Source organism: Chenopodium album, chromosome 27, assembly GCF_948465745.1.
Source record: "Chenopodium album chromosome 27, dcCheAlbu1.1, whole genome shotgun sequence".
Classification (NCBI taxonomy): domain Eukaryota; kingdom Viridiplantae; phylum Streptophyta; class Magnoliopsida; order Caryophyllales; family Amaranthaceae; genus Chenopodium; species Chenopodium album.
The window spans coordinates 32062441-32089232 of NC_137860.1; the positions used below are offsets into that span (position 1 = coordinate 32062441).

The 26792-nt window shown below is 35.9% G+C and overlaps 4 protein-coding genes and 2 long non-coding RNA genes across 7 annotated transcripts; 3 read left to right on the forward strand and 3 right to left on the reverse strand.

Moving 5' to 3' along the window:
• The first annotated feature begins 360 nt into the window (after positions 1-360).
• LOC145620068 (F-box/kelch-repeat protein At3g23880-like) lies at positions 361-3020 on the forward strand. Its single transcript, XM_081674718.1, has 2 exons — positions 361-1653; positions 2931-3020. The coding sequence occupies exons 1-2, from the start codon at positions 361-363 to the stop codon at positions 3018-3020; spliced, it is 1383 nt and encodes a 460-aa protein (XP_081530844.1).
• A 2922-nt stretch (positions 3021-5942) lies between these two features.
• Positions 5943-7586, reverse strand: LOC145619341 (uncharacterized). 2 transcript variants are annotated; one of them, XR_014108118.1, is made up of 3 exons: positions 7219-7586; positions 6545-6693; positions 5943-6319 (listed from the first exon to the last, which is right to left on the reverse strand). It is a non-coding gene; the product is annotated as an uncharacterized LOC145619341 (long non-coding RNA). The 2 variants fall into 2 exon arrangements; XR_014108117.1 differs by having other exon boundaries at positions 6587-6693; positions 7219-7583.
• A 1175-nt stretch (positions 7587-8761) lies between these two features.
• Positions 8762-13744, forward strand: LOC145619328 (uncharacterized). Its single transcript, XM_081674002.1, has 6 exons — positions 8762-8912; positions 9041-9102; positions 10232-10419; positions 10671-11203; positions 11932-12843; positions 13291-13744. Exons 3-6 carry the CDS (start codon positions 10237-10239, stop codon positions 13550-13552), a joined length of 1890 nt encoding a protein of 629 aa, XP_081530128.1. The 5' UTR covers positions 8762-8912; positions 9041-9102; positions 10232-10236; the 3' UTR covers positions 13553-13744.
• Positions 13745-13995: 251 nt separating this feature from the next.
• On the reverse strand, positions 13996-17129 carry LOC145619327 (alpha-L-fucosidase 2-like). The gene is made up of 3 exons (XM_081674001.1): positions 16777-17129; positions 16342-16490; positions 13996-16205 (listed from the first exon to the last, which is right to left on the reverse strand). Exons 1-3 carry the CDS (start codon positions 17078-17080, stop codon positions 14151-14153), a joined length of 2508 nt encoding a protein of 835 aa, XP_081530127.1. The 5' UTR covers positions 17081-17129; the 3' UTR covers positions 13996-14150.
• On the forward strand, positions 15655-16633 carry LOC145619343 (uncharacterized). The gene is made up of 3 exons (XR_014108119.1): positions 15655-15781; positions 15873-16199; positions 16323-16633. It is a non-coding gene; the product is annotated as an uncharacterized LOC145619343 (long non-coding RNA).
• A 2017-nt stretch (positions 17130-19146) lies between the features above and the next one.
• On the reverse strand, positions 19147-23707 carry LOC145619326 (alpha-L-fucosidase 2-like). Its single transcript, XM_081674000.1, has 3 exons — positions 23387-23707; positions 21908-22056; positions 19147-21467 (listed from the first exon to the last, which is right to left on the reverse strand). The coding sequence occupies exons 1-3, from the start codon at positions 23664-23666 to the stop codon at positions 19374-19376; spliced, it is 2523 nt and encodes an 840-aa protein (XP_081530126.1). The 5' UTR covers positions 23667-23707; the 3' UTR covers positions 19147-19373.
• Positions 23708-26792: the final 3085 nt, after the last annotated feature.

Genomic DNA, 26792 nt, shown 5'->3' on the forward strand with positions numbered 1-26792 from the left:
ATTCTTAATTATTTTTTGGTTGCATATATATGTATTCCTAATATGTCATCAACTTTGAAACAATTTCCTCCTTTGTAGAGAAATGTAAAATTGGGGAGCAAGTTTTACGTGACCTAAAAATTTGAGGTATATGGTAGATTGGTAGGTAATCAATTTTTAAATTTCAGCCTATAATTAAAAAGATATACTATAATTATTAATTAATTAATTAATTAGGTTTATCTATATATAATAGACCTAAAAGGGCACGGATTGGGTTGGTTTACCTATACAAAAACTCCCATCCCAGGCCATCAGAATTCATCAAATCAATAACCTAACTTCCAAATACTGGTAGATTCGAAACAAGAACAATAGATAATGAAGCCAAATTTTATACCGGACGACGTTGAGGCAGAAATCCTTGTACGATTACCAGTAAAATCTATCCTCCGATTCAGGAGCGTTTGCAAAAGATGGAATTCTATTACTAGACAGCCATCCTTTATCTGTCGTTATAATGAATTGAGTAGATCTCGATTGTTTTGTTTTGGCAAATATTATATTCAAGGTATTACGACCTTGACCAAGCCGATATCATCATCATCATCATCATCGGAGGAGGATTATAACTTACAATTTCCCCCCTTTGTTGATGATAATAGGTGGGTATTTAAAGGAGCTAACATCGACCACCTTCTCCCTGGTTACGATGGAGTTCAAACATGTGTTAGTGATATTCATATAGTAGGCCCTGTTAATGGAATTTATTGTATATTCCATAGACTGATTCCCGTACTTGGTGGTACCTTAATATTATGGAACCCCGCCACTCGATCTTACAAACACATTCTACCTCCTGTTTCCTTCCCGTTTCCCCTTGATCTACATCGCGGTATTTGTGGACGTTCGGATGATGATGTGTGCGACCCAAAAGGGTTTCATCTTGGATTCGGGTATGATGACGCCATTCATCAACACAAGGTTGTTGTAATCTGTCACTGGAACACAACATATAAGTTTCCTCCCGAGGAACTTTGGCATGTCAGAGTCTATAATAATGCCAGTGATTCGTGGACGACTGTTTGTTGTCTTGAATATCGTCAATACTGTTTCGGCGTGGCGTTCCCGTATATTGTTTCTGAACACCCATTCTGCAACAACTTTACCCATGGGGCTTGTCATTGGTCATGTGCCAAAAGAGATGAACATAGTGATGAGGTTTTAGCATTTGGTGTCCTAACATTTGGCATGGTAGATCACTCTTTTAAAGTAATGGCTGGACCTCCAATTCCACCCAATAAGATAGCCCCCAGTTTCATGAGTGTTTGGGTGTTTAAGCAGACCATTGCTGTTCTTGCAATGTCCCTTGAGAGGCAGAATATTGAGGTGTGGATAATGAATCAGTATGGTGTTGAAGATTCTTGGAACTTGCTTGTATCAATTGCAACGCAAACTCTCGATCCTGAGTTTGATGTGCTTGGAATTTCAAATGATGATCGGGTTTTCTTAGGCGATGACAAGGGACGATTGGTCTCGTATGGGCTCGACGATGATCAAGTTGAAGACCATGATGGTGTCCAATTGGTCTCGTATGGGCTCGACGATGATCAAGTTGAAGACCATGATGGTGTCCAATTTAAACCTCTTAGCTCTTATAATGGCTCTCTGGGGGTGTTCAATTATGTAGAAAGTCTTTCAACTATCTAGTCACTCAGGGCCGTCCCCGGGGCAGGGCATTAGGTGCCCAACCCAATTACAATTGGTTCAATTTTAGTTATAGGAATTTGACAAATAAATTCTTAATTCCAATTTCCAATTGCTTCAATTTTAGCTATAGGAATTAAACTTTTATGTATTCCATTATAAATTCAATGTTATATCTCTAGTTAATTTATGTCATTGAGGAGTTCGCCTTAATACTTCATTCCATAGCAAATTTGCTTACCACGATCTACTGCATGCAAATTAAATATTAGTCACTATGGATTGCCAATTTTCCATGGAGTACCTGATATAGTGGCCTTAGGTACTTATCATAGACTCATAGTCAAGTGACATTACCCGCTTTTCTACAACTAGGGTCCCCTTTTTTAACTACAAAAATAGTGAAAGAGACCGGTCCAAGTAGCCCTTATAAACCACCTCAGAGGCGGTCTCTAGGTCAGCGATCTCTTAGAAAAAGAGACCCCTTGTCACAAGAGACCATAATTACATACGGAGTAGTTAATTAGGAAGTTTCTTTTTAAGCAGCTGGGACATTCAATTTAGAAGAGATACGATTACAAAAAATATCTGTCACACCTTTTTTTTTAATTTTTTTTTTTTTAATAAACCTAGTACACAAATATGATTACGTAAAATACTACTCCGTAAAAGCATTTTTATATAAATCCAAAAATATCTTACAATTGTCAATACCATTTAGCCCTACTATTTAGATCTATTTTTAAATTATTGCACTACTATTTAGCCCTTGATGGTTTTATGTATTTATGTACAGAAAGAAACAGTCGCAACTACTCGCAAGCATCAATACAAGTCAAAGTGCCCCTCTTTATGAAAGGCTTCACACTTTCACAGCAGAGAGTAAGAAAGGATGTAACATGAGTGCTCAAACAGACAAAGATCACTGGACCTTAACCAGCCCATCCACAATAGTACGTGCCGAGGATAACATTGTTAGGATGCTTTTGCATAAGGCTCTGTGTTTTGACACTAGTGATTAGGCCCTATTACTGGTCCAAGAGTTGGAAAATGGCTAAATCTACTCCAACATATACTACTAGCTAGCATGATTAGTGGATTGTAGCCAAGTGCCAGGGGGGAGGGGGTGTAGAGGAAAAATGGGGTGAGGTGGAACGAAAACAAAGTTCTCTTCATTTTAGAGTGGCTCTGTTGCATCCAAAATGTTTGATCTGTCATAATTGAAAATCTGATTCTGGTGACAGGATTTGCTAGACAAAGAAGACGATGCCAAACAAACTGACAACAGCTGTGGTCTCATTCCAGAGATGGAGCTTAGGACCATAGGCTGGTGATCAAGGCAAATAGTTAGAAAGTGGGCGCTATCTATTGAAAATCAACAAGCACTACTTTGTGCCATGTAGCATGGGATAAATATTACGGACAACAAGCTTACCTGAAAAGAGATTCAAATCAGAGTATACGAATCAAATCGGATTTCTGATTATAGTAAGAAGAATACAAATACCCTTGAAGGCATTTTACACATCCCTTTATTTTCAGACACTCCTTTAAATCTATTCTGCAAAGGATAGAATGCCACAAGATACAAGACAAGTGCATGTAAATGGTCCCCTACCATTTCCAAATCATTGTTCAATTTGCCAAGAACTTGAGGAAAAAGTTTTTTTGAAAAATTAGAGTAATTAAAAGTTAAAAACAATCAAGTGGTATTTGTAAATTTACAATGTATAACTTAAAAAATATGGGGAGGAGGGAGGACTCTTGTGATCCGGGAAAGACTCTAGGTGTTGGCAACAAAAGCAACATAATTGGCTTGCCCTGACCCGAACTAGAGTTACTGAGAGAAACCTCAACCACATTTAACCTTTTTATTTTAGGGACACAACCTGAAACTAAACTTAAGCCTGGTCCATTGACCTGAATTGCCACCCAAAACGGACGATGAATAAAATTACAAAACCAAGAGTCTAACAAAACCTATAAAGTTCTCAACCATCTCACAAGATTAAATACATGACAAGTCTCCGCATGTACATGTGTGCTTTCGGGTACAAGAGTTTGCTAGGATCTAGCACAGAACAAAGTAATCAAAGCTATGAAAAACAGAGTAACAATGGCAGCAAGGGACAGTTGTATTGCAAATCAGAGTAACTTACAATACAAGCCTTCTTTCGAGAGGAAGGTTCTCTCCACAACAAACTTCTTAACAAATTTTTGCATGCATTTCCCTTGACCCCAATCCCCTATCAATACCCAAAACTGAAGCAAAGCAACAGACTCTAGAAGCTGCTAGCAAAAGGAATTAAATAACAAACTCCATAACTAATTTATTTATGGATTACTCTTTTACCCTCTCCCATCCAAAACTGATTTTTCTAACAAATTTCCTTCTCGACCATTGCTAACATTGTTGGGCCTCCTTGCATAAGTGAAGCAGATACTAGGCCAGGTCTGATTCCTTGCAGAGTTGTTTTAATAGCTTATCAATGTTGTCCCCCACCCCCCCCCCCCCCCCCCCCCCCGCCCTCCCTCCCATCTTTTATAGCTTTATCCTTTCCGATTGGCTAATTTGAACACCTCTAGATATCCTCATATTTAACTTTCCGTCATTCTTACTCCATCTTTACACAAATAAAAGACAAGATGTTTCAACACTGAATTATTGTACCTTTCTCCCAATAACCCTTCACCCACAGAGGTCCCAACTACCACCCCAACTACCACCTGTGGTGGAAAAGCTGTTGTGATGGTGGAAGATTATTGCCTCCAGAAAGTTGAAAATAAATCTTTTTACCATAATGTTCTTCAAGTGTGGACTCGCGTGTAGAGTCACAGACTCACAGGTATTATGTGAGAAGTGAGATATGGTAATCAACATGAAATTATTGTGGTGCTGAGATTGGTGACAAATGGGGTAAAAAGGGAGGAAAACATATTAAAGAGACAAATATGAGTCATGAAGCGAACAGAGAAGGGAAAGACATAAGGAAAACAATCCATAGAGAGTAGTGTATGATGCCAAAGGATGGGGTGGGAAGGGGGCATTGGTTAAGGTGTGAGAAATAGGTTCTATGTGGAATTGTGGAAGAGGATGTAACTCTTTTACAAACTCCTCTATTTTTAAATGAGTATCTCAGTTGGATTGGGGACAAATATTAAATGCAGCTCTAGGAGAGAGAGAAGGCATCATTGGGGCTTGTGCCCCATAAGGCATTTTGGGGAATGAAAGTGTGAAAAGAATTAAGTGATGAAGAACAGAAGAAGTATTCAAATATGCTAGGAAAAGGTATTGTTAGTTTTTAAGGGTATATCGTCCAGCATGATTATTAAAAGATAATTGCCTCACTGTTATAACTCTCTCCAACCAACTATAATCATTACATTGAAACACTTCCTTATTATTACTCGACATTTCGACATAAATAGTATATTTACCTGGCAAGGCAACCCGGCTAACCTCCGAAAAAAAGATTATGTAATGGATCTAGTTTAAGTAGGGTATGCCTGCTCAACCCCAAGCTTGAATTAGCTTAATCCTTTAAGACACCTATGAAAATTTCCATGATGATTGGAGGGAGAAATTTCTAGTAGTTTGATATGATGCAAAAGATCTTCATCTTGTAGAAAACAGGATATAGCTAAGTCACTATACTTTCAAGAAACATGCTTGTGGCTTTTCAATCAAACCCAAATTCAAGACTCTAAATTAACTAACTTGTAGCTAGGTTTGAGTAAACATGTCCTCTTCAGAAGATAGAAGTACCAATATTGCATGGCACACCAAATCCAATAAAACTAGTGTATTGACTTGCTATAACTCATAAAATCCTCAACACACCTACTTTTCATACTCCAGTTGCAATTTGGTTATTCGTCCAACACAATACCAGACCACTAATTTGCAAAGAAATAAGACAATAAATATTGACATCACCATGGGATCTGAATTGAACTGTTGAAAGAGAGAAGAATTACGGGCATTATAGGTTTCAACAAGAAACTCCAACAAAATATATATCATATAAATGACTAAATGTCCATATAATAGGGTTATAAATTTAAGGATGAATCAAGAATCATATATAAAAATATTCCACATCCAAGGTGAAGTATACATTGAGAAGTAAAACACGATTAAGCATAAAACTGTGAAAATGGAAAAAACAGTATCAATACGATCAATGACAAGTTCAAAGCATACAATAGGTAACTATTTACAGGATTAAGGAAAAGTAATGTGTAGAAGTCTGCGGTCTTGCATTAAACTGTGAGACAGATAGCTAAGATATGCTTGAAGCAAACAAACAAGAAACAAAGGCATAATTTCTTTAACAACAGTGAGAATGTCCATAATATATAGCCTTCTTTCCTGTTTTCTGGCAGGAAATCATCAATCTCAAGTAATCAGCTATAATTGTTTTTCCTTTAACAAATTATATTCTGTAATGATTTCAAATTTGATACAATTAATAATAGCCAAGAGTAATCCAGGAAAAAATAAATAGTAATTTAAACACATTAAATGCTGGGGAGCAAAATCAAAAGAAGATAATAACCTAAAGACGCAGCACCTCTGTCCTTTCGATGATCGATACTTCCAAGCAACATCACCCATCCTCTCCATTATTCCCTATAATTCCAATCACAACAATTCTCAACAACCAAATCCAGCATAAAAACGAAAGTAGATAAGCAATGATAACTAAGTTATCTTATTCTCTGAATTCTTTACTGGTCTAAATAACATAGTGTAATATTAATGTTGTTTCAATTAACAAACAAAATACATATAAATTGGATGTCAATTTGATAGCATGGCACTTATCACATAAAAATGTCCTAGAAATGGACTCACAAATTAACTACTAGCGATCCTGACAAGAACGGCAAAAGGTACCATGGAAGAGTTCGGATACTCGCAATTCAGTAGATAGGCGTCCAGGCAAAGTTGCAGCACAGCTGAAAGGAAGCAATGACTGCGTGCATCCTAATTCTCCAAAGTTTCTACAAACAAATAAAGTTACAATTCAATTTAGAAACACAAAATTAAACAACATTGATCATTACATATAATAATTCCACCAGCAAATCAAAGATGTTGCATTTAGCCTCTGAATATCAGATGCATTAATAAAACGACATCCTTATTCAAAGATCACATTTTTAGAAATCCAAATTAATTGCAACAAAGTTCCCAGGAATCATACACATTTACACATGAATCACACACTCAAAATTGAACCTACATTGATTCTAAGATACAATAAATAACAACCAAAACAATAATTTATGTTCACCCTTCAACTATCTGCTACATAGTCAACTAACTAACATTATATTAACCCAACTAATACAATCCTTTTTCAAAGATCTACATTTCAGGGATTAAATCAAAATTCAATTTCAAAAAATACCCACAAGTCATTTCAGCAAATTAAATAAATTGAACCAAAATAGAGCAACATAAAGTAAAATGTGGATGAAAATAGTGGTGAAAAGGAAGAGATAGAAAAGGGAGTTGAGGGAGACCTGGAAGGAGCGAAGGAGGGGCGGCGAGGGCGGAGGCGAGGGGAGGAGATAGGAGGAGGACGGAGGAGAGATGGTGGTGAACGGAGAGTGGAAGTTCGAGCAGAAGACATGAAAGACCTTGACAATGAACCAAATCTTGCAGCCATTTTTGTTGGTGTTTGTGTGTATGTTGAGTATTGACAAGCAAAAGGGTTTTGCAAGGGTTTTGGTGGAGAAAGATGTTTATTTGAGAGAGAACGGAGAAATTGGGTTTACAAGGAGCACCAAGTAGAGATGTGGTTTATCTCACGGTTGTAGGATTGGTAGACGATATGGTAGATCCTATGTGGTTAATCCTCGAGGCTCGATCTACGTCGGTAATTCTCACATACGCAATAAGCTAATAAAGTATTTCGTAATAACTAGAGGAAACAATACGTAATGATGGCACTAACTTGCATTACAAACACATGTATCAATAAGGCACACCAACATATGGAGATTGCCTACCAATTGGTTGTTGGTGGAGCGGTGATTGTGACTACACTTGGTAGGGAACTTGTTTTCGATCTCCCACAAGAACAATTGGGAGGGAACTGAAACTTAACCACCCAAAATTGATCCTGAATCCGGATTAGCCCAAAGGGTGAAGTGGGTGGACCACCAAAAAAAACATAAGGAAGTTGCCGCATATGAGACACTGAGACTTATCGTGTCAAGGTATCGGGGAGACTGTATCAAATGACAAGTTGCTTACTAATTTGACCGATTGAAAAATTTTGTAATTTCTCTCTTGGCTTGCTCATCCATAACACTACCACACGTAACACGTTACATTAAATAAACAATTGCCAATTTGTTACCATTAAGGAGCATAAGGGCATAATGAAAATTTGTCATCATATCTAATAATGACTCGACTTGATTATAGATCTTAAAAAAAAAAAAAAAAAATTTTGTTGAAAACTACCTTATAAATTTGTTTTCTACGATAAACTGCTTTTAAAAAATTGCTAAAGCTTACCTATTAAGGCTTATTTTTGTGAGAAGGTACCACTTGTCGGATTTTGGTCGTTGACTCAATTTTTCCAGCATTAAACTCGTGAGAGTAGCATGAATTTTCCCATTTTACCCTTATTAACAAAATAAACCATAAACATCTCGATTTGTGTGCAAGGAATTGCCTCAATTTCCATACAAAGAATTGCTTTGATTTTCGAGATGCGATTATTGCTCTATTATAGTTTAAGAGATCATTTTTTGGTAATTAAAAGCTTAAGTTGAGATTGACATTGACATTTAAAGATCATAAACGCTTCGACTTGCGTGCTTCATTTTCCAAGTCACAAAAAATGCTCTTAAAATTTATGGGTCATTTTGATGTCTAAAAAAGAAGTTGTGGTAATCATATTCTTTTTGGTGTTTAAAGAGTTATATTGGCAAGGTCGGAAAAGTCTCTTCTGGCTCTAACCACTTCAGCTATCCCTCATTTCCGTGGTAATCATATTTTTCTTGTTTTTTTTTTTTTTTTTTTTTTTTTTTTTTCCGCAGCATTTGTCTCCAGGCCTCGGCGTCGCCGACTCAATACAGCTGAAAACACCTCCGTTTTCAATTTTAATATTTTCTTTCATCCATAATCTTCAAATTACTTACCCATCATCTAAAATCTTGAGATTCTTGATCATTTCTTCTTGTTTATCCATTTTCTGGGTTCAGGCAAGTCAATCCTACTCCTCTCTAATTCTTGTCATATCTTCTGCTATAAATTTTATTGGCATTAAACCCCAAATTTAACGAATTTATTGAAATATTAATTGTATTATGCTCTTTTTCTTGTTCCGCGGTTGAAATTGCTTTTTCCCCACATTATTTCCAAGGTGGGATAATCTTAATCTCCAAGTAAAGGTATTAATTTCGTTTGATTTCAGTTAATTACTTAATTTTAAGGTTTTTCGAATAATTTTGAAGTGTTTTTGCAATATATGAGTGTGATTTTTGTGGGTTTTTTCAAATCTGATGTACCCAATTGAGCAATAGTATTTTGATGATTTTGGAAGAGAATTCCTGCATTGAACTTTACATTGTATTATTTCTGTTTTGTGGCGAGCTGTGGTCCAAAATACGATTGAATTCTTAAAAACCCATCAAAAGTTTTTAAAACAAAGCTAAATTCCAGCCATGTCACTCGGGTTTGAATCGAACATGGAAATTGATCTGACAAGGTGATTTTTGAATGCTGTAAAATTGATGTGTTGGTATTTAAGCGTTGTAGTTTGGTCTTTTGAGTAACATTGGGGATAAATGGAGGTTTAACATTGCTCGACTTTGGAACTAGATGTTTTGGAAGGTTTAATTCAAGCTATGCAGTGACTAAGGTAACTGGAGTCTGGAGGGGAAGTACCGAAGTATAATACGAATTACATTTTAGTTTCATCACCTTTTTGAAGTATAACACACTTAGGTATCTAACATGGTCTTACATCGCGTCCCATGTGATAAATGAGGTTGTACTTGTCTGTGGTAGTAGTGATACCAGAGTCTGGATGAATTAGAATCTGGCATTCCCTATTTGCTTCCTTGTAATGAACAAGGATGGTAAACATGTCTTGTTGAGTTTGTATAGCATGTCAATGAAATATGGAGAAGCCTTTGCTGCTTCCTTTGAGGATAAAATCTTTTCCTGTGTTTAGTGGTTGGTTTTTGTAAAGTTTTTCTCCTTTCTGAAGGTTGAATATTGGTATATTGCTTATGTATATCGAAATATCTTTCATCAGCCACTTAAAATTGAATGTTTAGGTGTCTGAAAGATGGAAAATGAAGTTGAGTCTTGACTGTTAAGTCCTTCATTTTTCCCGCAGCCTTACTCTCTCTGTAAACCATAGTGATTTTGAGGCACTAATTACTGGCATCTAAAAAGATCATTGTGTTGCTTACTCTTTTTGCAAGATGCTATATATCTTTGCCAATTCATTTCACCCTTTCTTTTTTACTTTCTTGATAGCATTGACCTATTCTATGATTCTATATTATCCAGGGAATATGTCTGGTCGGCTATTAAGAAAAGTTTTGAAAGAACAAGAGCAAAGTCAGAAACAAGAGGGTGATGTTATTGCAGAAGAGCTGCAGGAGGAACTTGATGATGATGAGTCTGACTCTGATGCTCAACCTAAAAATCCATTTGATCTCCTCAATGATGATGGTGATGACCATGAAAATGACCAGGTTCTGTTTCTTTGCTGCACGTTGAATAAACATTTAGATAACAAAGTTCTTTTCATGAGATGAAAGATCCATCTGTCTATCTCATGTAGAAGAATAAGATCACTACTGGAAAAAGGAGAATTACTTCCTGAGTCTCTGTGCTTGGACTTTTTACCAACTGCATATAAGAAGCACTTTTTGTCTCCTCAGCAGTTGGTAGCATGAATTTATGAATTACAGTTATTTGACTTTTTTCTCTATTACCGCTGCAGGAAGATGAATCCAGTGCCATAGATGATGCCTTGGATGATAAGATCAATGTTTCGGGATCTGTTGTGAGAAGCTATGCCCCTACTGTTCCCGCATCTAATAAAAAATCTAAGAAAAAGAAAAAGAAGAAAAACAAAGAGGTTTCACTCTCAAATGCTGATCGATCTAAAAAGTCTGTGGAGGTTGATATAGAAGCCTTATCTCTTGATATTGATTCTGCTCCTGAAGCTAGTTCCAGTAAGAATTTCAGAGCTCGTGATACTGTTATTAAACAGTGCAAATCCTCCATTCTGAAGGTGGACCCTAAGTTCTTGAATGCTGAATATGAGCTACGAAGAATATTTGGTTCAAAGGTAGTGAGCTCGTTTGAGAACGCTAATCAAGGCAGCACTTCTAGGCAAGTGCGTGGTGGAAGACGTGGATTGTACAGCCACAAAAAGTGTATTCTTGTCTCCCCAAATGATCACTGGCCGCGATGGGATGGGTCTCTTTCAATGGAGCTTTTAGAGACTAAAGATGGGAACAACTACTTTAGGTAAATATCTTTTTTATTGTTCATATTCATAAAGTGCTTTACTACATTATGTTACAATTAAGTTGCTTGCTGAGTCTCCATAATCTCCGTTTCCTTCTCCATAATTAATAGCTACACAATATCTTTAACCAAGTAATGTGAATTTAGTCAATTTGCCATTGAAGAATTTGAACATATTGTGTTGGTTTCTGTGCTGCAGCTTGCTGCCTTTGGGTGATAGATTGTTGATAAAGGTGGGCATGGGGAGGGTGTATCTTTTCTCTGTACAGGGAAGATGGATGCTCAATGCACTTAGGGTCTGTAAAACCTTTTTTTATCAGAAATAAATTTGTAGATCAATTTTGATGGCAAACTTGTTTCACCTATTATTAGTTGGAATTTAATACCTATGTCCTCTCTCATGAGGAGAAAAACATCTCCTACTCTGAAAAACAACTCATTTCCGTATATTGCCTTGACAATTTTAATACTAAACCCTTTTACCAGTGGTTCAGCTGCAACTTCCAAGTTATACTGCAAAATATTATGATTTGGCGTTTTTATCACAGATTCAGCTAAAACTTATGAGCCAGGTTCCAGGAATTTTTTTAAAATTTGAACAATTTATGAGGTGTTCTGCTTTGACGTTTTAATGTTTATGGCTTTATGCTTCAGAATAAGTAGCAGAAAAGAGTAATATGTTGCTATGATTTTGTAGTTCTTTACTCTTATTTCCTTGTATGATGTAGATATGTGCACTCAGCTTCGTACAGCCACATTCAAAAGGCTTTTGAAGCTGCCAAGGCAACTCATGATCTGAATGGTGTGGCAAGCATTTTGATGCACCATCCTTACCATGTGGAGTCACTTATGACATTGGCAGATTACTTTAGATTTACAGGTGAACATCAAATGGCAGCAGATGCTATTGCTAAATGTTTGTATGCTTTGGAGTGTGCATGGCATCCTATGTTCAGTCCCTTGCAGGGAGATTGCCGACTGGAATATACCCATGAAACAAACAAGCCGTTGTTTTCTACACTTTTTGGTCACATGAAGAACTTAGACAGGCGTGGTTGTCATCGATCTGCTTTAGAAGTCTGCAAATTACTACTTTCACTTGATCCTGCAGATCCCATGGGTGCAATGTTCTGTATTGATTATTTCTCCCTGAGGGCAGAAGAATATGCATGGTTAGAACAATTTTCTGATGAGTATCAAAGTGACAACTCTTTATGGAACTTTCCAAACTTTGCTTATTCTCTTGCCATTTGTCGGTTGTTTCTTGAACGTGACTCGACTACCAAGGATGGTAAGAATTTGCAAGATATGGAGAGTTCATCTGGTCTGATGAAGCAGGCTTTGATGCTTCATCCTCCAGTTCTTAGGAGGCTAGTGGACAAGGTTCCCTTAAAAGACAAGGCATGGACAACCATAACGAAAAATCCTTTCTTCAAATCTGAAGATACAGGAATTCCATCTTTGGATCACCTAATCAGGATATATATTGAGAGAAGTTACATCATTTGGAGGCTGCCTGACGTGCAGAAGTTGTTGAAGGATGCTGCTCTAGGTGTGATTGAATCTCTGAAGCATGATTCAAGTGAAGCCAATACATGGGCTTGTGTTAGAAAAGAAGCGTTTCCCTCAGACAAGAATGAGTAAGTTTTATAATAATGAAAGAAATTGGTTTGTGAGCCCGTGACTTAATGACCACCTGGTTCACCTCCCCCTCCCCCTAAATATAATAATCTCTCTCTCATGAGTTTTGTTTCTGGTTATTTTTAAAAGTGATTTTCAACAAGTCAATGGTATCTATTTTGATCATGATATAAATTGTGCAAATGAGACGTTGAGGTTTCTGGCCATATTTATCTGAATTTGGAGCATATAGTCCCATGCTGGTGGCATAAATAGGGAGTTAGAAAATAAACAAAGAAATTACATCTTATGCTGAAATATTATGCGAAATTTGATTTCTGAGTCAAATGTAATTGATTAATCATAGCACTACCATTTTTGAACTATCTTTGTGGTTAGATACAAATTTTATTTTTTTTCTTGCAATGATTTTCCCTTATATTCTCTCCTTACTTTTCACTTTTCAGGTATGGACATTTGATGGTTTCAGAATTCTCTGATACTGTAGCCACCATGCCACCTGAAAACCTGCAAAATTTCATGGTGCTAGACCCAAGGATGAGAGAGATGGTAGAAAATCAAGACCAGGGTGCCAATGTGCAGGTTCGTGCCCCACGCGAGTTGGCTGATCGCAGTCCGTTGGTTGTGTTATTTGAATCATTGCTTCCATGGGTAGATTATGGAGCTGATGAAGCTGATAATGACCAACCCCACCATCAAGATAACTAACATCTTTGATTTTCAGAGTCCTCTAGTTTTCAGGTGATTTTGAGATTGAAAAATTTTCCATTATACTTGTATACATCAGAGAATTTAAATGATTTGTCTGCAATGCTATGTAGTGTGACGGAAAGAGATTCTCTTCTGTCTGAACAAATACAAGGAAATCGTTTTTTGGGTATCTTGGATTGAATTGTCTTATTTCTTCTGATCGGGAAGTAATCTTTATGGACATTATCTTGACTCCTTTAAGTATATTTGGAGATTTGAACTCCAGTATAGGAGATAATAATCTCTTTCCTGATAATTCATAGATATTCTTATCAATTGCTGTATCAATCTTCCTTTTCTGATGTTCCATAGTTTCATACTTCAATTTGGAGAGAATAAAAGAGGAAAATAATTTTGTGCTTATTGCTTTTAGTAATTCGGAATCAATAGTTCTTTGAGGATAGAGGTAAAAAAAAATCATATGCTTATTATATGTATATCTCATGAACATCAGAAATGAGAAGTGGCACTCTGAAGAATCAGCTTTCAGCAAGCAATAGAAAAATGAAGACCCTGATCAGGGTTAATTCCTATCTGTATGTATAAAAGAAAGAATTTATAGGAGAGATTGTGTGTTCACACATCTCAATTTCCTATCAAATGTGTATACTATACCAGGTAAGATGTTTGCCATGACTGTAGTACCTCTATAATTTAGTCTCTTCACAGAATTAGACCCATTTGACCAAAGACCAACTTCATGCAGATCTCCATCAGTCCAGCATACATTAACTGTCACGCCGCCCCGAGCCCGCAATCCTTTGACACAACCGTTAGTCCATTTGTCTCTTGGAAGTGTGGGCAACAAGTAAAGATCTTTTACAGTGCTCTGAACAAGCATTTCTGCTATAGCTGCAGAAAATCCGAAATTTGCATCAATTTGAAAAGGCGGGTGTGCCCCGAACAAATTACTATAAAGCCCTCCTTCGTAGCTGCCCTCACGGTCAGGATCCACCAAGTCAAACAAATGCTTGATCATCCGGTAAGCATGCTCACTGCTACGCAGATGTGCCCACAGTGCAGCTTTCCACACCGTAGACCACCCAGGACCCTCTTCTCCTCGTTTATAAAGACTGTAATTTGCAGCTTTGCAAAGATCAGGATTTTTCTCTGGAGTAATCGAATGCCCCGGAAATATACCAAACAAGTGTGATACATGTCTATGATGTGGATCAGGGTCCTCGAAATCTTGAGCCCATTCCATTAGAGAGCCATCCTTAGCAATTCTATAAGGTGGTAGTTTTGCCTGAGCCTTTAAAACATTTCTGACAAGATTATCTCCAGTTCTTCCCAATGCTTCAGCAGCAGAAACAATTATGGAAAAGACTTCTTTAGTTATAGCCACATCCATGGTTGACGAATAGCTCACACTTGCTGTCTTACCATCTGATGCTGTAAATGTATGTTCAGGGGAAGTTGAAGGATTAGTTTCTAAGTACCCATCTTTTCCTTCTATCCACCAATCCAACAAAAATGAAGCTACACCTTCTAGTAATGGGTATGCCCTCTTTTCTAGAAAGTTCTTATCCATCGTATAGGTATAATGTTCCCATAAGTGGGTCGAAAGCCAAGCCCCACCCATCGGCCACAAGGCCCAGACTGCTTCCCCGCTATCAGGTGATGTTTTTGCCCATATATCAGACACTTGGTGTGCAACCCAACCACTAGCTTTGTAGTTTACACTTGCAGTTTTTTTCCCATTAATTGCAAGGGCAGACAAGTAATCAAACACTGGTTCTTGTAACTCCTGAAGATTGCAAGAAAGTGAAAGCCAGTAGTTCATCTGTAGATTGATATTCAGATGAGGAGCACCGCTCCAAGGTGGATAGACATCCTTACTCCATATCCCTTGCAGATTTGCGGGCTGAGTTCCTGGTCTCGAACTAGAAATTAACAAATATCGACCATACTGAAATAACAGTTCCACCAAAGAAGGATCTTCATCAGTCTGAAAAGATTGCACTCTCTCTGCTGTAGAAATTTTTTCATCAGCCTTGCTGCTTTTTGACAGCTGAAGTGAAACACGGTGAAACAGTTTCTGATAGTCATCCAGATGACGGGCATAAAGAGTGGAGTATGGGATGTTATATACTGACTTCATTCTACTGAGAGCTTCTGCAGTCGGGTTTTTCTTTGAATCTGAAGGTTTAATGAATGGCCCAACAAAAGAAGATGATGCCACCAAAAGTATGACAGCAGAATCTGCTTTTTCTACTCTTATTTTCTGGCCTTCTAGATTATGTATCACACCACTTACACCACTTATTTGCAAATTTAGAACCAAAGAAAACTGGATTCCCTTTGGATAGCCGGAGCAACTTCCTTCCATAATAATCTGGTTTTTGTCATTAGTGTAAGAATGATGATCCAGTTTGCTATCCAAAGATGCTATGAAGGAGAGAGCACCTTGTTTACTCGACGAGATCTTAGTCACAATCACCTGATCAGGATTTGAAGCGAAGTGTTCCCTCTTGAACTCTACATCGCCAACAGAGTATCTCACTGTAACAGTTGCAGTATCCAGGTTTAGCTCCCTATGGTACATGTGTTCAATTTGTGTAGAATTGTGGTCTTCAAAGTCCAGTATGAGATCACCTAAAAGCTGGTAAGCCTTCACATGTAACAAAAATTACATAAGACAATAATTTCAGCATTACAATTTACATGTTATAATCCTTCATTCTCAAAGCGAGTTAACATGTTTTTTCTTTACATTTAACAGCAATAGCTCTGGAAGAGGAACTTACATTAGATGAATCTCCTGAGAGCTCCTTGTCTGCAATAGCAGTAGCTTCAGAATATTTTCCTGCATCGACGAGCTTTCTTACATTTGCTAACGCCTTTGGAGCATTTGGATCTGTGTAGTTTCCTGGGATGCCGGTCCAAAGTGTGTCATCTGTGCAATGTATCAAGGTTTGTTTAGTCAAGTTCAACCTTACATCACACTATAACAGAGTAACAGAACAAATCTTTGCTATAATACTTTGACACTTTATTTTTAAAAAAAACTACTGTTTGTTGATGTATGCATGTTTCAAACATCTTACAAGGCCAACATTTACACTACTAATGACATAAAATATGATAAGTATATATATAAATGTAAAAGTTGTGAATATGCTATTGTTTTACTACTAATTCTTAAAGAATGAAAATGCTATTAAGAGCAAATAATGACATACCATTTAAATTAATAATCTCAGATGAAACACCACCATGTACCATAGCACCAAAACGTCCATTACCAATAGGAAGAGCATCAGTCCAATTTCTAGCTGGCCTTTTGAAGATTATTTTAAGAGGCCTACTTCCTTCATCTCCCCTTACCAAACTAGTTGAAGGTTTCCATAATTCTTTCTCCCATGGCTTCCTCGCCACTCCCCAATCACCGTGTTCCTCCATCGCCCCAAAACGACCCAAAATCAAAAGAGAAAAAGAGAAGAAAAGACATAGAGGAAGAAGAAGAGATAGCTGGAGAGGTTCCATGCTAATATGCTATAATAACCAATTATGTAAAATATTCTAAGGTGGGTCTAATATAATATATAAAAATATAGCCCCTTTGGCATTACATAATTGGGTTTGTTTTTTTGTATGGTTATATCTTTTAATATGAAGTTCATAATCTAGTGATGTGGTCCTTTGCTTCATGAATAATGTTTAGTTTTTGGAGCTTGTGAATGACATAATTTGTACACCAGAATATATAAAGAACTTTTTACTACAAATTTTTAACTGTTTTTCGGTTAGTTATGATTTTGAATTGTTAGGAGATAACTTTGATGTAAATAATGCATAATCTGTGCAGTAGTTTGCTGATGTTACAGTATGTTACATGGGTTATTATGTGAATCTAAGCTATTTGCGGCTTTATGTAAAACCTATCTCTTCTTGTTCCCAAAATCTGAGTGTTATATGACAAATTTTATTCCTTGAGCTAAGAAAAGGGCACAACTCATGTTAGTTGCGTAGTTACCCTCTTGCAGCGTAAGAAAACCAATGTTTGGATGGTAGGATGAGAATCATATTTATAAAATGTATGCGGAAACTTAAATTTATTCGTATTCTGTTTACCTTTTTAACCCCTACTTACTCTACACTACTTATTAACTTTACACTTTGTATGTATAAGGATTACGTGTTAAATTTCACCACACGTTAAGTTTTTGAAAATAAGCTATGCATATTTCACCAATCTGCATGGGCCATATTAAGTGTGTGATATAGTAGCTAGTGATGATGCCTCAAGGAAGTGGTTATGATAATATCTTTCGTGAAAGGGACGCATCTAGCTGGATAGATTTTCTTCCACGTTTTGGAAAATGAACTTGAGAGGATTCTTGGTTTAGTTTGATTGCAATGCAACTTGCATTTCCTTCTTCCTAATGGTCCCATAATATATATCTTTGTTATTAGGTGTAATAACTATAAAAATGAATACATTCAAACCATTTTGTTTATTATACTTTGAAAAATATAATAAGCATAGATTATGCTTTGCTACTTACGTGTAAGTATCAACAACAATAACAAGTGTTTGGATCAGCTTGTAAGAAAGTTATTTTGATTTTAACCAATGGTCTTAGATTTGTGTTTTGAGAATGCACCATACGGATTGGTCATACTGGAAAAGGTGAAAGATACTAGTAGTCGTAGGAGGGATGAACCACTTGACCCAGGTGTAACATGTAAAGAAAGAGCGAAGGCAAGAATGTTATTTTGGATGTCATAATTGTTCTGTACTGGAAATGTTACGTACATTTGCTAAAAATACTTTCATAGTTGTCTCGTGTTAATAAACTAGATAGATTTTGGATAATATCTAACCTGCCTCACTTGTCATCCTCTTAATAATACCTCCGGTCCAATTTACTCACAACAAAGGAATATTTTATGTCTCACAAATAATATCCCTTTGTTGCGAGTAAATTGGACCGGAAGTAGTAATAGATTTTGTGAGTTGTCCTCTTAAACGGTTATGTTGTCGTACTAATTTGTCAATTCCTTTTGTGAGATTTCTGGTCTTACGTCTAAGTATCCTTGCAGAATGTAAAATGATCATTGTCATGTAATAATGTCAAAGGTGGTCATAATCAATGTATTAATTTGCTTCATAAACTGAGAGTAATTGTTTTTAGTTGTTCAACTAACATTATGGGTCTACAGTCCTTATAATTACACGTCATTTGGCTTAATTATTATTTAAGACATTTCCATCAATTTTTAATTATCTTCAAAATAAACTTTGTATTTATGAAAATTGTTCAATAATTGATTGTATATGTGATCAAAGGATCCATCCAATATTAATTATACCACTAATTTTCTTCACTCACCTGTAACCTCTATTAGGAAAAACAACTCACCCTTGCTCCTTCAACTGCTTCAAGTAAAAGCTGACCTTAGCTAACACAATTTGTAAACAGAGGACCTATAATTATCTGAAGAACTGCTAATGTAAACGCAGACGAATGACAAACATTACATTGGATGTGGAATTCTGCTTCAGTCCATCCAAGTTTATATTGTTTGTAAACATGAATTAATTACGATTTGTTGTTAATGCATCTCATCAATAATTTATCATTGCTTTCAAAGTTTCACGATATAAGTTGATGATACAAAATTTCTACATCAACATAAGCATCAGTAATGAGGAACTATGTTCCTTGAAAGAATTAACAAGAATAGTAGCAAAATGAATAATTCCCTTAGTCTTAATGCTAGAGCTTCTTCCCTGCATCTATATGTGTTGATTACGATGGAAGAAATCTACTTACTACTTTCGAGAAAGTATGCTTAGGCACTTTAATCGCCTGTCAAAACTGTAGACTTTACCGGAAGAAATCTGTGTTGTAACAGTAGTACCTCTATAGTGCAATCTCTTGACAGAAGTGGTGTCATCTGACCAAAGCCCGAGTTCATATAACTCTCCTTCGTTCCAACAGATATTGATTGTCAAACCACCTCGAGCCTTCAGACCTTTGACACAACCAGTTGGCCATTTATCCCTTGGAAGAGCAGGCAACAAGTAGAGATCTTTCAGAGTGCTCTGAACTAGCATTTCAGATACAGCAGCAGAAAAACCAAAATTTGCATCTATCTGAAACGGAGGGTGTGCTGAAAATAAGTTGCTGTAAAGCCCTCCCTCAAAGTCTGCTTCTCTATCAGGGTCTACCAAGTTGAACAAATGCTTGACCATCCGATATGCATGCTCACTGTTACGCAGATTTGCCCAGAGTGTAGCTTTCCACACAGTAGACCACCCAGGGCCATCTTCTGTTCGTTTGTAAAGACTATAATTTGCAGCTTTACAAAGATCTGGATTCTCCTCAGGAGTTATTGTATGACCTGGGTATATACCAAATAAGTGTGATACATGTCTATGATGCGGGTCAGGGTCCACAAAATCTTGTGCCCATTCCATAAGTGTACCATCTCGAGCAATTCTGTAAGGTGGCAGTCTTGCCTGAGCCTTAAGAACTTTCTTGATAAGGTCATCTCCAGATCTCCCCAATTCCTCAGCAGCAGAAACAATAATAGCAAAAACTTCTTTTGTTATTGCAACATCCATGGTTGATGAATAGCTCACACTTGCTTGCTTACCATTCGGAGCAGTAAACATATGCTCGGGAGATGTTGAAGGGTTACTTTGTAGATACCCATCTTTTCCTTCAATCCACCAGTCTAACAAAAAAGATGCAGCTCCTTCAATTAAAGGGTAAGCTTTGGTTTTTAGGAAGTTTTTGTCCATGGTATAAGTATATTGTTCCCACAAGTGAGTCGAAAGCCAAGCCCCACCCATTGGCCACAATGCCCAAACTGCTTGCCCTCTATCAGGTGATGTCTTTGCCCAAATATCAGTCACTTGATGCAAAACCCACCCACTAGCTTCGTAGTTTATGCTGGCTGTTTTTTTTCCATTGGCTGCAAGGAAAGACATAAAATCAATCAATGGCTCCTGCAACTCATGAAGGTTGCAAGGAAGAGAAGGCCAGTAGTTCATCTGAAGATTAATATTCGTATGAGGAGCACCATCCCATGGTGGCTCAATATCCTTATTCCATATTCCTTGCAGATTTGCAGGCTGAGTTCCTGGCCGAGAGCTAGAAATCAACAAGTATCGACCATACTGAAACAATAGCTCAACTAAAGATGGATCTTCATCAGTCTTAAATGATCTTATCCTCTCTGCAGTAGGAACCGCTTCATTTTCATTACTAGCAGTCTTGTTGCTTTTTGACAGCTGAAGTGAGACACGATGAAAGAGTTTCTGATAGTCATCTAAATGACGGGTATAGAGAGCAGAGTATGAGAGATTGCTTATTGAGTTCATCCTTTTTAGAGCTTCTGAAGTTGGATTTTTCAGGGAATCTGAAGGCTTAGTCAATGGACCATCAAATGAAGATGATGCCACCAGACGAACTATTGCAAAATCTGCATTTTCAACTCTGAATTTCTGATCCTCTATATTGCGTATAACCCCACTATCACCACCAATTTGTAGATTGAGAACCATGCAGAACTGGATTCCCTTTGGAGAGTCGTCAACTTCATATATTTTTGGGGGTATCCTTTTACCACGGCAACTTCCTTCCATGATAATCTGGTTTTTGTCATCAGTGTAGGAATGATGATGCTGTTTGCTATCCAAAGACACTGTAAAGGAGAGGGAGCCCTTTTTACTGGATGAGATCTTGGTCACAATTACTTGATCGGGATTTGATGCAAAGTGTTCCCTCGTGAACTTCACATCACCAAGTGAGTAATTCACAGTAACAGTTGCAGTATTCAGATCTAGCTCTCTTTGATAATTATGAGTAGAATTGTGTTCATGGAAGTCCAGTTTGAGATCACCCAAAAGTTGGTAAACCTGCATATATAATAAGCATATTGTACAATTAGAATCTTTGTAATATGATATTGCAACAATCATTTCATGTTAATAAGATGTATCTTAAGCAAACATGCATGAATTAAAGTTTGATATATAGTATATGTTCAAATACTAGCCAAATCTAGGGGATGAAGGATGATTAACATTATTAGTTTTAGAATTAATCCTGCGTAATAAGAGCTGTTTCTAAGCAACCAAAGAAAAAAATAAGGCTGTCCAAGAGTAACAGCTCTAAAGGAGGGTATTCCTTAGAATAACTCTTAATCATTCTTCTAAGATGAGCATTAGCCAAATATTGAACATATATACTAGTACATAAGATGAGTATAGCCTTATGTATACACTAAATTGATGTTAACAAGCTTAAGTTACATTATTTACAAGAAATAGCAAAAGAAAGAAATGGAGGAACATACATCAGATGGTTCTCCGGAAAGCTCCTTGTCAGCCACAGCAGTAGCTTCAGAATAGTTTCCTTTATCGACGAGCTTTCTCACAGTTGCCAGTGCCTCTGGAGCACTTGAATTTGTATAGTCTTTGGGAACGCCAGTCCAAAGTGTGTCCTCTACAGATCATAAACAAGAGTCTTAGTTGAGCAGTTATTTGATTCAGTTTCGTATTCAACATCATAATCAAATTAATGTTGTTACTAAGACTCTTCATTCTTACTCAAATCCTTTAATCCCAACCCCAGATATGGCATCAAATTTGTACAATTCAAATTAAGCCGATATGTTATTCGACCCCAACTTACCCGACTAAGGCGGGAGCCTATTTAAAGTCATTTGTTACCCTGCCTATTTCATACTAATGTCTTAAGTCTTAAACATAAGATCTGGAGGGCCTATAATCCTATATACACCACAAATGACAAAGGAATTGTTATGTGTACCCATTATTCGTACTCAAATCCAGCATAGCAGTGTTAGTTAAACACTTGGGATGCATAACATAGACAAAAAATCAAACTTGGAGACGAGTAAATGATTCTAGTTTTTCCCTTGGGGAGCAACTTTATCTTGAAATCATTTACCTAATACGAGTACTTTCTTCGTCTCTTAAAGATTGCCTCGATTTCCTTTTTGATTTACTTCTTAAAGTTTGTCCCCCTTTTTTTTAGTTAACATGATCCCGTGTACTTTAACTTCTACCCCAATGCAAAAGCATAAAACTACCTCCCAACTCAATACAACTCTTAAAAAAAGGTGGGACGAACATTAAGAAACGGAGATAGAAATATCAAACATATAATACACATAAACAACCAATTCAATTATTCATCCTTTGAGCAAATCAAGGAATTGGGCCATTGGATTGATAAATCTTGGTCAGGTACATATTCAGAGACAAAATGCAGCTACATTTAGAGATATTTGCAATTATTTTTTGACTTGTTTTGTGACATAAAGTATCTACTAGTACAATAATTAATCATATGTATGCCGTATCTATGACACCACCCACTAATGGATTTTAATAATGTAACTAATTTTTATTTAATTTTATTACAGAATAACACATATTCCTTCAACATAGATCACCTGATTGATAGTAGTTCCAAAATGAAGAAGATGAAACTCCAATCTTGTAAAGAAAAATACACACATTTTTTTAAATCACAATGTTAGATCTTACCACTTAAACACACTAATTAAACCCCAATTGCACAAATTAATACTTCATATACCACATTTCTATTTATATTCGTACCTAATTATAAGTCACTTTCTAATTTACCCATTAAGTCAAACTAGTTAAGAATCTAAAAGTATATGTTACATACACTCAGTTAAACCAACCCGACTTCAAATCAAATGTGGCGTATTATTTAGAGACGGAAATAGTACAACTTTAAAGAAGAGAAATGCAAGTACAAAATGTAAAACATAACATACCATTGAGATTAATGACCTCAGAAATAATCCCACCATGAATCATAGCACCAAGACGACCATTACCAATAGGAAGAGCATCAGTCCAATTCCTAGCACCATCTTTAAACATAATCTTAAGAGGCCTAATTTCTTCATTTTCCAACAATAATCTTCTAGTTGGTTTCCAAAATTTAATATCTTTAGGCTTTTCATGTTCAAGAAATGTAGCAAAAGAAGCTAAAAAAAGAAGAGAAAAACAAAGAAAAAGAAGAAGAAAGGAGTGAAAATGAAAAGGGTCCATGTGTAGGTAAGAAAAAGTGGGTGGGTCTTGTTGATTTTATGGCATTTTTGGCGTAATTTAATTGGGTTTTGGGAAAAATGAGGGGTATTTATTATTGTTCAGAAACCGACAGTGCATGGGACTATGGCCCTCTGGCTGTTGCCTATTGCTGTATTGGTTGGTGCTTGTGATGAGAGATTGGGTTAGCTGATTTTACTCTATCCCGTCTCTTAACGATTGTCTCATTTTTACTCTTTGATTTATCATAAGAGATTTGTCTCGTTTTATTTTTATCTACACATTTAATACAATTCTTAATTAAGCGAAATAAGGAAAATGCATCTGGTTGAAGGAGATAATATATTATCTACAGTTAAGGATAGAGATTTCTTTGATTAAGGACAGTAAGATAATGTTTGCTTAGTTGTAATTTGGCTAAGTGTCATATCTTATCTTTGTATCATATCTTCCTTAGTTGTAAATTGTTGCATATAGTTTGATTATTTTCCACAAATTTTGATTCTTTCCCTAAAAAATTGATCCTTTTTAAGCAAATGATTATCTTTCAACTTGCATAGGATTAGGAATTTAGGACACTTTGTAATGTATCTTCCTTTCACCATTTAAAGTTCCTTTGTGAACAATGTTTTTTTTAAGGTTCCAAACATGCATTATCATTATCACATATGGTCATATGGAGTGTACAAAAGCAAAGTTCTCTCTTTTTATCCCCTTAATTGATACAACAAATCTTTATCCTTAATTTCTTGGATAGAATTTTGGAAAATTTGGCTAATTAATTAGACCCACATCCACATGCAAATCGATTATATCACATTAAAAAAAAGACGAGATAAAACACTTTTTTTTATTTAATATCATCAATTAGTTTGTAAAACTTGTGTAGATCCACGCACCAACTGACATTATGTTGAAGGTATTACCCCTAATTTTAACATAATTACCTTTATTAAAATGTGTGTCGATTTCAAAATCATAATAATGTGTTATATAAATCATTATATATATGTACTTCATGTTTAAGTCAATTAAATTTATTTGTAATACGGAGTAAAAACCAAGAGTCAAATAATATTTATCGAAATTTAATTAAGTTAGAGTATTCCAATTTTTATTACTCCGTATTATTTAACATATTTTGGGTCTAATTTAGTTCTATTGTTTCTAATTAGTACTCGTACGAATAATAGATAATGGTCAGAGAAACGTGGCACAAAGGAAGAGGCAAAGTGTTTTTGCTTTATGTCTGATTTTCCCCCTCACTTTTCGAGTTTTCGGCAAAAGCAATGCCTTTCTAATTTAAATTTAACTCTTTCTCGTACTTAAGACTTACGAGATCTTTTACTTAGGGAGTATCTAACTATTTAAAGTTATTCCATCAACAAGAAATCAAACATGCATAATAATTGCCATTAGATTAATCACAATATGAAGTAGGAGTACATGTATAAGTTGTTAATTAATCGTTGAAGTATAAAAATAAATAACAAACGTCAAAGTCAAATTAGTGTTTGTTTTGAGAAATGAAAAGGGTATCAATTTAAATAGAATTATAATTTTTTTTTCCATGAAGTTGATACGAATTATAATTTTGAAAAAAAAAAAAAACGTAAAACAGAACTTAGAAATTAGAATTCGATTATAAGCAACTAATATAGCAAAGCAAATACAAAATAGTAGTCACTGGTGTAATTAATTGGGTTTTCATTTAGTATTTTTGAAGTTACAAATTCAAAACCTTCCAAGTATGAGTGTTTGATATACAGATATTAACATATGTTGTTTAGGTTTCTTGATAAGTTTCAATAAAATGGACAACAACTAGTTTGGTGTGGTTATGTTTTTGGTAGTGGTACCTAAACTAAACCTAGATTGAATCTCGTCTATATCATTTACTCTTGATATAAGGACTATGCAATTTCCATTTATACCGGATATGATTAGATTATGAATTTATGATGCTAAGCTAATAGTTGTAGATCAACTGTACTTGTTACGAAGCATCAAAATTATTTATATGCCCTACTTTCTTTAATTGATTGTTATACTATGTTCCTTATCTGACTATTATTTACGTTGTAATATTGTGTTCCTTATCTAATAGGGCTCCTTCATTCAATAAAAAATAAGTAGGGCCTATAAAAATTATTAGAACTTAGAAAGTTAGAATGAAGTTACAAGTACGTACTATGAAATTAAAGAATGAAGCTGACCACCGGCACAACAATGTATTAGCTGGACCTGCAATTGATCGATATTACTATGTTAGAAACTGACGCTATGTTCTTATGTCAACCATGTTTAATTGTCTAACAGTTCGAGTAATTTCTGCGAAACTAAAACACTAAAGCTACCATTACGCGTTTAATTTGTGCATGTTATACATACCCGTATCAAACATATATGTCACGTATGCATCACATAACCTTACATGGATACGTACTAATAGTTGCTAGTCCGTAGGAGTATAGTATTAGTGGAAATATCCCTGAAATTACTGAAATTGATTAGATCATATATATTGCTTGAGCAAGCTGTATGAATACGAGTGAGATTTGATATTATATCAAACACGTACGGTTGATTAATATTACTAAAATGAGCTGTTTTCTTCAACTACATAACCACTAACTACTTAACATTCACTGCCCTACAAAGAATTCTCTATTATAACTTGGCCAAAACGAACTTTGACGTATCTTTACAAGCAGATCTCACGCATGTGAGCTTCTTCAATTGTTTGATTTTGTAGCATGTGGACAACAATTCTCCTCACTCTTTTGTCATTGCTTAATTCTAGAAGTGCAATATTAAATACACTCAATTCATTCAAGATCTATAGTCATATACTAAGGTATTATTTTGTTCACCAGTTTCACCTTATTTTTACTTATTTCAGATCAGTTACTTATTTCAAATCAGGTTATAAAGATAAGTTCATATAAAAATTGAAAAAATAAGTGTTACGAAGTATAACTTTTGTATGTGGCTGGTCACACCGTGTGGCCAGCTAACACACGAGTAATCCTTGACCAGGTAACCTCTAACTGATCGAGTAACCCCTAATCACTTAACCCTTAACTAAGTAACCTATGAACGACCACTAACCCTTGACCAACCGAGTAA